This window comes from Choristoneura fumiferana, chromosome 13 (assembly GCF_025370935.1).
Source record: "Choristoneura fumiferana chromosome 13, NRCan_CFum_1, whole genome shotgun sequence".
NCBI lineage: Eukaryota > Metazoa > Arthropoda > Insecta > Lepidoptera > Tortricidae > Choristoneura > Choristoneura fumiferana.
The window spans coordinates 1,655,616-1,667,803 of NC_133484.1; the positions used below are offsets into that span (position 1 = coordinate 1,655,616).

The 12,188-nt window shown below is 38.6% G+C and overlaps 1 protein-coding gene across 1 annotated transcript; it reads left to right on the forward strand.

Moving 5' to 3' along the window:
- Positions 1 to 6: 6 nt before the first annotated feature.
- Positions 7 to 3,517, forward strand: LOC141434321 (pyruvate dehydrogenase E1 component subunit beta, mitochondrial-like). The gene is made up of 2 exons (XM_074096730.1): positions 7 to 169; positions 3,306 to 3,517. The coding sequence occupies exons 1-2, from the start codon at positions 18 to 20 to the stop codon at positions 3,328 to 3,330; spliced, it is 177 nt and encodes a 58-aa protein (XP_073952831.1). The 5' UTR covers positions 7 to 17; the 3' UTR covers positions 3,331 to 3,517.
- Positions 3,518 to 12,188: the final 8,671 nt, after the last annotated feature.

Here is a 12,188-nt window from a genome sequence, read left to right on the forward strand (position 1 = left end):
AGATTTGCGCCCGCGTCATGGAATCCCCCACTTTCTTCGAGTTGGACGCGCCCGCCTGGCGAGTGACCGGCGCCGACGTGCCCATGCCTTACACCCGCAGTCTAGAGCTGCTCGCGATACCTCGCCCCGACACCGTCGTTGGTGCCGTCTCCGCCGTACTATCCAACAAGTAAGTAGTTCCTCACAGTTTCCGCTAGATGGCGTGCGCTTATCATGTAGATGTGGGCTGCCGCTTCGCTAGGTTACTGCAGAATAAATGAGATCGAACTAGATGGCGCTGGTAAATTTGGTTGTTTTGTGAGTAGTCGGCGCTCGCGTGTCTATGCCATAGGCTATGTAATGTACGCACTATGGGGCTAACCGTGCGGTTTGAGCATGCCGCCTCTTTCTCAAGCGAAACTTTGAAGGGGGACGGCACGCCAAAACCGCGCGGCTTAGCGCATGGTGCGTGCGTACCTTTAAGGTAGCATTCCCATAGCGATCGGCGACAGCGTACACGACCGCAACCGGTTCGCTCGACCCACTGCTTAGGGGCTGTTTCACCATCCATTGATTATTAGTGTTAACTGACGGTTAAATGTGATGCCGTCTCTATTTGCTTTGTTCTAATAGACGGCATCACATTAACCGTCAGCTAACACTTATCAATGGATGGTGAAACAGCCCCTTAGTATCAATTATTATAAAGCACTGATGGATGCAACCGACCCCGTCGTGCAACTAAGTTCATAGCAGCGGGTCGCGCGAACTGGACGCGGTCGCATGTCGTACTCGTCTCTGACACTTTTGTCGTACTGCTGTGCCCGCTGCGTACTATCTAACAAGCAGTTGCTACTTTTGTTACTAGATGGCACAAGTGCTCAAGAGTAGCACACTTCAAGCTTCGTCATAGGATAAGATGTTGCGTTGCTAGGACAAGGAAGTGACGAAGATTGTAACTAGATGGCGTTAATATCACATCGCTGTAGCAATGGTTTAAAACAATGTTTTTCAAACTCGTAACCGCGTTGTGTGTGACCCCATTGACTCGAAAACTCATGCGGCAAAGTTAAAAGATAAGTAAGCAGCGTTGTTTTTTTTTTCTTTGATTAATTTTTATTTTCAAATTGGATAGGTAGTTAACGCGATTGTAGTATTAGGTAGATACAATAGTTGATAAGATAGCTGTATCGGTCAGAATCAGTTAGTTTTACTAGCATTCAACGTAACAACTGTAATGAAATATAAACACACTTTAAACAATTCACAACTCAAGAAATAACGCCAATACGGTTTGGAAAACACTGCTTTTGAACTATGTAGCAATGTTGTGTTATACGCTAGATGGCGCTCGTAATAATGCTATTTTTACACATACTCGATACACAGAAAAATAAAAATGTAATATAGGAGTGCCACGAGACTGATGTGAATGATTACTACACACACAGCCGCGTGCCGCTCTTTTGCACTAAACAATCTAATTTAATATGCACTTGCGTTGACCCGCGGCTTTGCACGCGTATATCATTAGATACAGCAGTTGAATTGAAATTCCGGGATTTAATTAAATTTTCGTGGGAATTCCCTAAAATTAAATCGTGGTTTAATTTATCGTTAAATTAAAACACCCATTCCAAATTTCATGACTCTAAACCCAGCGGTGGTTATTTCAATGTTTTATCCCTATCCCATGGGAATATCGGGATAAAAAGTAGCCTATGTGTTGCTCTAGACGTCCTCCTACATACCAAGTTTCATAACTCTAAGCCCAGCAGTTGTTATTTAGAGATTTTATCCCTATCGCGTGAGAATATCGGGATAAAAAGTATCCTATGTTTTAATGCAGGTTGTAAACTAACTTTTTGCCAAATTTCCTCCAAATGCGGCCAGCCGTTTCAGCGTGAAGAAGTAACAAACATACTCACTCACTCACTCACTCACTCACTCAACAAACTTTCACATTTATAATATTAGTAGGATTAAATACTTGTGAGTTACATTGTGTTTTTATGCGATGACCAAATCAATCTATTTATTTAAAACATAAGGGATTTTTAATATTGATACGGTCACTATAAGATGTTAGGTTAGCTAATTACGTAATAAATAACTTAAGACAGAAGGACCCTTAAATAGGGACTGAATAAATTAACCGACTTGGTATTACATGGATCTCACAACTTCTTACGGTAGAAGAACTGAGTTGCGATACTTGTTTTTTTTTACAAGTTATGTTTTTGTTTTTTATTGGCTTGTCCTTTTGTGCGATTAGTTCTTTCTGTAGCTGTGTGTGTAATCATTCGATTCAACTGTCGTGGCACTATCCACGTATGTACTCGTACACTAGTATGAATGAGGGCTATCGCGTATGAATTCGCAACTAGAGGCGCTAGTGTAGCGTGAGGTCTCCGAAATGTCAAATCTCATAGTTTTTGGTTGAGCTACGCGGGTTTATTTATAATTAGAATAATTTTGTGAATATTTTGGCAATAATATGGCAAATATGCGTTCCGGGGCAATGAATGTCTGTGTTTTGAGACAGTTTTGTCTTTCGGAAACCTTTGTCCTCCCTTTTTCCGAATAAAACGGGGACTATGCAACACTGTGGCATGCTCGATTATTTTTATGGTACGGTTTTAATCTAAACTTTGTTTTCACGCCCGTAATAACAGACTTTGAAAGCCATACTTGAAAACCTCACGCAACAGTGCGCCATCTTGTGAGACAAAAAACGATAGCCCTCATTGGGCTGAACTCGCCATAATGTTGCGGCAAGCGCAACGCTGTTTTTCAGTGGGACCCATTTAAAACTAAACACATAAAACACACACACATTTTTACTAACAATGATGGCTAAAAGACAGGTGAAATATCGCTAGATGGCGTTAGTATCGTAAAGCTCTGCGCAGGGGGCGACACTAGCGCAAACAAAATTTTGTCGCCATGACAGATCATGAGCAAAGAGTATTAGTAGCTATAGAAATCGAGATATATTTATTAGTAACAAAATAACATGATATTTACATCGATAGTAACGGCAGTGCTATATTTCTGAAAATTTTATTGAAATAATTATGATCTTATGAAAAACTGTTCACGGTTTTGTGCTAGTGCTGCACTCTGACGGCAGAAAATTGCAGTTATATTAACTATTGGCTAATAACTAAATAACCCGATGGCAAGCAAGACCGTAACGTCAAAAAACCCACGATACTAACGCCATCTAGCGATATTTCGCCTGTCTTTTAGCCCTCTAAATGTCAATAATTTTGATAGTGTGTATGTATCTGTGTCATTGTGTAACTTATCGTTTCTTTTTTCAGAATCGCTCAAGCACAGAGCCAGTAAGACAGGGAATCTCCGCCATACTCCACTGCGGCTTTTATTGTAAATAATTATATTTTATTAATTTATTTTGTACATTTCAAATCTTTGGCGATTACTGCCTCCGTCAGCCACTGAGATGTTTCCGAGCTATGCGTGTACTGTGAATGGAGAATATAGATAATGTTATTTAATAAAAATGTTAGGAAATTCTGGTGTTTATTTTTATCCGCGGCTTTCCTCTCGTGAAATATTAAATAAATTTTAGAGCTCCCTTGTTTCGGCCACAATAGCTCTATTGCAAGCGAGAACTCTCTATGCACTGAAATTTTAAGCGAGCTGTGAGCTCAAGTCGCAATCGACTAAAAGGACATTATTACAATATTTATTTTTCCACGAATCCTAGAACCTACACAGGAAAAAGCTCACGAACTATCCGTCCTTTTCTTATATTAAATAAATAGAACAACACATAATAACAGTCGCGCCATTATAAATAAATAAATAAAAAAATAAATATCACGGGACAATTCACACCAATTGACCTAGTCCCAAAGTAAGCTTAGCAAAGCTTGTGTTATGGGTACTAAGCAACGGATAAATATAATTATATAGATAGATACATACTTAAATACATATTAAACACCCAAGACCCGAGAACAAACATTCGTATTTTTCATACAAATATCTGCCCCGACACGGGAATCGAACCCGGGACCTCAAGCTTCGTAGTCAGGTTCTCTAACCACTAGGCCATCTGGTCGTCTAAATTATAAAACAACTGATTATAAAGTTAGCTAATGAAGCTACCCAAAGAACTCTTTAGCTATTCTGTCCCCGTTACCTTACTGCCACCGATAGATGGCGTTGTCTGCCTTATTGCGCATGTTTAAATTAATTTCTGGTTTGATAAATACTCAGCAAATATTTACCGCTTTTTGAAAATAATTATTAGCAAATAGATATTTGATTTGAAATTTTGTTAATAAATGTAATACTCACAATTAACTATTTATACCAACGAAAGACAGTAGGTAGGCAGTTAGTAGGGACGCACAAGAGATACATCAAAAAAGTACCTATATATTTTTTACTTTCTTTTGCTAAATAATGTGTGAAAAAACACTATAGTTGCGGAACGGACTAAATAAATTTTATAAATAAAGAATGCTTACTTACATTGTTTTACCGCGCAGAATTACCTAATTACCTGCCTTAATTTTTGACTAGGTACCTTTTAAAAAGTAGTAGGCCACTAGTGTCTTAAATAAATAAATATCATGGGACATTGACACCAATTTGACCTAGTCCCAAACTAAGCCAAGCTTGTACTATGATACTAGGCAACGGATAAACATACTTATATAGATAAATACATACTTAAATACTTATTAAACATCCAAGACCCGAGAACAACATTCGTGTTATTCACAAAAATATCTGCCCCGGCCGGGATTCGAACCCAGGACCTCAGGCTTCGTAGTGAGGTGCTCTAACCACTTAGCCATCCGGTCGTCTTGGAGAAATTAACTTCGTTTAACCTGTTGAATGTTCCCTTAATATATCTAAGTACCATCATTGCCAAAAAGAATGTGCCGCAAGAAACTTGGCGGAAAGTAATTGGCATAGGTAAGCTAACTAACATAAGCAGTTTCTGAACGGTGGTCAGATTCTGAACGGAGTACTTGTTGAAAATAGACTTAGGTACACAAACAAACCGCGGACCGGGAGACGAGCTGTCGGTAGGCCTCCAACAAGATGGAGCGACGACCTGATTAAGATCGCGGGATCGCGGTGGATGCGAAAGCACAACCGGTCTGAGTGGAGAGCCTTGGGGAGGCTATGTCCAGCAGTGGACGTCTTTCGGCTGACATGATGATGATGATGACACAAACAAAACATTAAGATAACACAGATCGCATCAATAAATAAATAAATAAATATCACGGGACAATTCACACCAATTGACCTAGTCCCAAAGTAAGCTTAGCAAAGCTTGTGTTATGGATACTTACCTACTAAGCAACGGATAAATATAATTATATAGATAGATACATACTTAAATACATAGTAAACACCCAAGACCCGAGAACAAACATTCGTATTTTTCATACAAATATCTGCCCCGACACGGGAATCGAACCCGGGACCTCAAGCTTCGCAGTCAGGTTCTCTAACCACTAGGCCATCTGGTCGTCTAAATGGGAGAGGCGAAAGCAGAAAAAGCAGCTAAAGTTTTATTTTTCCTTTGTAATGTAGCTTAGCAAAAATCCCAAAAATAAAATCGGCAATAGAGACATCCAGCAACAATGCGGTGACAGCTTGATGGATCGCCGGGGCAGCCTTGGGAAATAGAGCTTGGCTTACGATTGTTTATATCGCTTTCGTATGTAGGGTTGCATGGAACTGTTCTCCGGTTCTGTAGCTGCGGAACGGTGACGTATCTGAATTCTAAAATTATATATCTAACGTTAAAAAGTCGAAGATCAAAATGTCGAAAGTAGGATAGGTTAGGTTCGATATTTTGCCCGTCGATATTTTGTCTATCGATATTCAGATACGTGCGCTGCGGAACTTCTGCATCTGTAAAAATTTTAAAAACTCCAAAAAAAAAAACGCAAACCTCTAACATCACATTTAAATCCGTCGCTAAGTTTAAAAAATCTAAGCGGAAAGACGGCGGGGAGTTACTTTATTTTATGCTATGTAAAGATAGATAAAACGTTTATTTATTGTTCCATAGGCGTATTATAGAGGGGCGCCGGGTGGGCCGTGCCCACCCCAGGATGTTGGGCTACCGACTCAAAATTCTATAATACTGATATCTTCACACATCCTTACACCACAGCTCATCCTTAGAGCAAAACAATTGTTCACCATGGCAAACTTGCCCAGACCAGACTTAACTATACAACTCCGAGCTAACTGCTAACCTAGGGTTAACGATTGAATTTTAACCCTAGACAAGTGCAAGTGCATTTGCCCTACGCAAGTGGTCCTTACTCAATCAAGAAACAGCCACCCACTTTGTTCGCGACGAGCATTTCAATCCAGGGAAACAGTTCCCATCTGCGAAGCAATTCAACGACCCGTGAACTTGCGTCTCTGGGACTGGAAATTTATCTGTGTGGAGTGGATATTGTAATAAATGCGTAATAACTGTAAGTATTACAAAACTTGTCTAATTGAAGTGTCAGATAAGCTAATGCCGAGATTGTTTATGACACTCGCAAACCCGTGACGGCATCACTGATATACGCACTTAAAGTTAGTCGACAACTGTTGAAACGGGTCCTAAGTGTGTTAAACCTTCGAATAGTGAATATTAATAAGTAAGTACGTGGTTTATTTATTCTTTCGTGAAGCATTGTCTAGAGAACAAAAGCGACATTTAGTCAAAATCGCACTTTTTTACAAAAAAAAGAATGATTTTTTAAATTCCAAGTTGGTATATTACGAGGCATTCATACGTGTCATATATAAAACTATGTATAGGTATTTAAAACCTCTTCTCATTTAGATATAAATATGTAAATGTAAATTTACCTTTATGAACAGTATCTTCCAGAGCGTTAAATTAGTTGAAATGTTCTCCATTCAAAATACTTGCACAAAGTGATAATGTCTTTGCTATTTGTGTGGTACAAATAGATAAACTTAGATCTACTTAGTATGTTGTATAAATTGATACAATTTAGATGTTTTGATCTTACGTTCTCAACTCTTATTTATTATTACCGAGGTGGCACGGAGGCTAAAGGAAAAGGGTCCCCTAAAACACAATGTACCGATAAGCACCCTTCAAAGCTTCAATATAGGTACGAATTACAGTTTACATTTTTTCCCCAAAAATTCCATTTTTCGTACAATGTTAACGTCCCATTTGGTGAAAAAAAAAGTAACGAAAACGTCAATCTTCGATATAGAAATAAAAATAATTCGGGTGCGGCGATCCATCATGGCGGAGACAGATTTTGAGAACGACACACGCGCACGTGTTGGTAATAATACCAAATTCGAAGCGGAATAACATTATTTTATAAAATTCTGGGATCTTGTATTGTATAATGGTTTTATGTGTAGGCACCTATAATGTTTTTTTATTAGTGCCAATTGTGAAAAGTTCTCGAATTCAGAGAGCGAATCGGCAAGCGCTAACGAGATGGGCAGATGACCCGTTAAAGCCGCGGGCTGACGATGAATTGAGGTCCAACAGTGGACGTGCTGCACTACAGCTGATATGATGAGGTTAATTACGATGAGTTTTAATTGTAACTTTGTCTGAAACGACTTTAGAACCAGAGTTTTGGGCCGAATTATCAAGCAATGTCTGTCTGTATTAAAATGCCATTCACAAATTGTGCTGTAAATTTTTTTTTTAATGTAACTACATTAAAAAAAACAGAAAGATCTGTCTTTTTGACTGTATTGTCACAAAATTTATTTTTAATGCGATGTGTTTCTTGCACCTATCCATGGCAAAGTTTTGCAAAGATGTCAGTAAGTATACCTAGACATATTTTTCATTTTCTTATATTAGTTCGTCAAACAAAAACAAGTCTAAATAAGAATAGCACAGATTACAAGTTTGTTAAGCGTAGACGTTTCAAAATGGGACGAACTAATCTCTCCATTATCTTCCTGTAGCAGAAATGTCGTTAAAGGCGACTAAAGGGTCTTATGGGGATCAGAGGCGTCGCTAGGCGTGGGCGACGTGGCCCACCGCCCACGGCCTCGCGGTCTGAGGGGCCTCGCACCTCGAAAGTCTCGTTTTTTTGCTAACAGCCACCCGGCACCCGACCAGCACCAGCTCGCCTCGAGCGGTTAGTATTCTTCATATGGATTTGTATGGGCATGCGCTCACTACATCAACTCCGTAGCGTCACCGGATCACCTCACTGTCAGTGGACCACTCGGTGACAGCCCGCTGCTCGCCGCCATAGTGGCTACTAGGAAATTCGTGGAGCACGCGAGGTCCACTCGTCAACACGGCGTCCACCCGTGGACCACCTGTCGACAACGAGTGGACGCCGAAAGTCGAGGCGGTGTGTTCGGGTGCCGGTGGCTCTAATGAGCTGTGACCTTTAAACATCCGTCATCTAATGCGTGGTGTGCCATATCACAAAGCCATCAGAAATTTGTCTTGCCTACGCCAAATTTCATTGGGGATGATAAGGATCTATTGCCAACTACGTTCTCCGGGTGACACTCTTTCCCTTTTGCACTGCTGTGTGGAAGGCAAAGGGCACCACACTATTTTCCCAAGAAAGTCACGAAGGTTCACTGCTGACTCTCATCCGCCGACCACTCTGTCAATACTGTAAAAATAAAAATAAAATAACATGGGACACTTGACGCCAATTGACCTTGTCACAAACTAAGCAAAGCTTGTACAATACAATACAATACAAAGACTTTATTGTACACCAGACATAGTAAGCGATACAGAAAATAGATACACAGAGAAAAAAAAATTACAAGGTGAGCAATAGGCGGCCTTATCGCTTAAGAGCGATCTCTTCCACGCAACCTTTTTTACAGAAAGAAGGAAGGACTAGTTTTCAACAGGTGGTGCATCAAAAGTAGATCAGAAAATTTAAACGTAACAGCAATACATCTACGAATACATACATAGTTATATCGTACATATAATATACGTCCAAAATAAATATAGGTAGTGAGATAAACAGCAACAAATAAATAAATAAATTATAATAAGGCTAATAATTACAAGATGACAGATAGTGCTCCTTAAGCATAGATTATACACTCTCATCTATGCATAGATTTAAATAGTGACAAAGACTTTGCGCGTCGTAAGTCAATCGGTAAGGAGTTCCACAACCGAATAGCCTGGACAGTATAAGAATATACATAGAATTTGGAGTTAGATAGAGGCACTTGTACTATGGATACTAGGCAACGGATAAACATACTTATATGGATAAATACATACTTAAATACATTTTTAAACATCCAAGACCCAAAAGCAAACATTCGTATTATTCATACAAATACCTGCCCCGGCCGGGGATCGAACCCGAGAACTCAAGGTTCATAGTCAAGTTCCTAACCATTTGGCCATCTGGTCGTCTGACTGTAGCGACTTAAAAGTTTTAACTTAACCCCGTGTTTGTTTAAACTTATCGTGTTAACAAATACAAATGCTTGTAAGTTAATGAGCACCTTACAACAGAGCCGTTAACGCTAAACTGTTGGCAAGAGTTTTGACAGCAGCTCAAAGTTTTGATGGATCAGCATGTTCGCAGAACAATCGCGGAGAATAAGCGTAGATGAGTACACGGGTACCATGTCAAATGAAAATAACGTTAGAATATATATTTTCGTTAATTTCGGGACTAAGGCTAGAAAAAAGCTGACGGTCGTAAAAAAACTTTCAATAAAAACAAAAATGGAATAAACAAGTGTTGTAGTCTAGAACTCCCAGTAACTATTTTTTTTTAATGAGTACCGAGTGTTGAAGTTGGAGTTTCAGAGGTCTAGACTCATGAGCCCTATTAAAATATAAAGGACCAATTAACACTAATAATAACGCCGGAATGTACAACAGTCGAATGCAAAAATATATACAGCCACAGCGTCAAAATATGTACCTATACATCGACCTTATGTTTAGTGGCATAAAGGTGTAGGTACCTATATATATTTTTAGGCCTTGGTAACCGTAACGTAGGTATATTTATGCTCTTGACCGTACTTTATGCAGTACAAATTGTTCATGGAATAAAGATTCTAAGAATTTTGAAATAATATCCAAAATAACAAAGCAGGTCAAAACGTCTAGGTGTCTTAAGCACTAAGTTTGTTAAAAAAAAGTTAGGACTCAGGAAGATATACAGACCTTTATGTTTTAGAGTTTTTATTTAAAGTTTTTTGAAGGAAGGGTTTTTGATTTTTTTTTAATTTTATTTCTTTCTTTTTGTTCTTGTGTAAAAGGTAGCTAAAAGTGTTACATATAGGTATTAAATAAATAAATATCACGGGACAATTCACACCAATTGACCTAGTCCCAAAGTAAGCGTAGCAAAGGCTGTGTTATGGGTACTAAGCAACAAAAAGGTAAAAGCTAAGGTATTCAAAGACATTTTTTAATAAAAAATGCTTTTTACATCAATGAGTTCTTAAATGATCATACCTACATTTTATAAGTTAACGTAGTATAGTAGGTATTAACAATCAATAGATTTATTTTATTTTAAATGTAGAATTTAGTAATTAACTACTATTGTGTTCCCAGTATTTACCTACAAGGCGTCATGTTCTGAACAACTATGTTACGAATAATTAAATTATATTATGTATAAAGAACCCTAACAGCTATTAACATTATATAGACAAAACCGCGTGCTCGCGCTAGTCTCAAGTATGGCGGCTGTGAAATATTTGCCGCTTACGTTTATTTGTGCGAAATATTATGCACGGCAAGGAGAAAGTACGTGACCAATTAACCCTAAGGTGCGGCTATATGTGCGCTCTCCTTCTGACTAACCTAGTAGAAAAGGGACGCAGGCTACAAACAGGATAATATTCGCGAGTGTGTTATTTTAATGCTACTCTGCTGTTGAAAGCTGGTAATTGAATAATAGAGTAAGTGTAGTTTCCACATTGAGGAATCAACCAATAGAATGGTAATAAAGGCTATAATTCTGTAACAGATTTCTCACTTGTTCTCACTTATAACAAACAGCTATTACCCATGACTTCATCTGCGAAGAATTCGTTTATCATTATATTTTTTGGGATAAAAAGTATTCTATCTCTTAATCCTGGTTATACTCTACCTGCGTGTTAAATTCCGTCAAAATCCATTTAGCTACACATAAGTAAAACGAATATACGCGTTCAATATTTTTATAATTTAAAATATTCTACTAATATTATAAATACGAAAAGTTAGTGAGTATGTGTGTGAGTGTAAAGTCCGTGAATATTAATTCCACTACTAGATCTAATGGTTTTCGCATGCAAAGGCGCGGGTAAACACTAATAGTAGAATAACTATAGTAAAATTCAATCTAGATTGGCTAGAGATCGAATACTTTTTGATAAATAGATAGATAAAAACTTTACATGGTACTGCAAACACACACAATCAAGATTAGATTCAGATTCAAAACATTTTTCTGTTTGTGTGCGCTGCAGTGCCTGCAGTAGTGCAAAAGAACCCATGGCTCAATGGTCAACATTGCTCGGAGGACCAAAACACTGAGAGAAGAAGAGAAGCCACGTATATAGGTAGTGCCGCCATAGTTGAGGCCACGCACACAAGAACATGACGTCATGTAACAACAGCAGGATTTTGACATTCATTTAATTCATTCACCTTTTATGTAATCAGTTTTTGATGTAGCTGTGTGTGTAATCTTTCACTTCAACTCTCGTGGCACTAGGTACCTGTACATAAAGGGCTTGAAGGATGTGTTATTAGATTTTAGATATATTTTCTAACAATTGCGCGTACTTTCGTCTGCTCGTCCCGCCAGCCTCTAATGGCATGTGACAGCGTGATGGATCGGACCGCCCCCGCCACCCCCTCCCCCCAGAGAAGGGCAGAATTAACTGAGTTTTTTTTGGAATTAACGCTCGGTGTAATTTGGGGAATTGGAGGAGACTGTAGGTATTAATAGGTACTAAATAAGACTTACAATGTCAAAGTCAAAATAACTTTATTCAATTTGGGCTATAACAAGCACTAAGGGGGCGTCCATAAATTACGTGGCACATTTTTTTTATTTTTTGACTCCACCGCCCTCCCTCCCTCCCCAAATCTCACGTGAGATTTTTTGAAATGTGTTTTGGCTGTAAACCCGTTGGATTTAAATAAGAAAAATACAAAAAATAATTTGTTGTATTAATTTTAT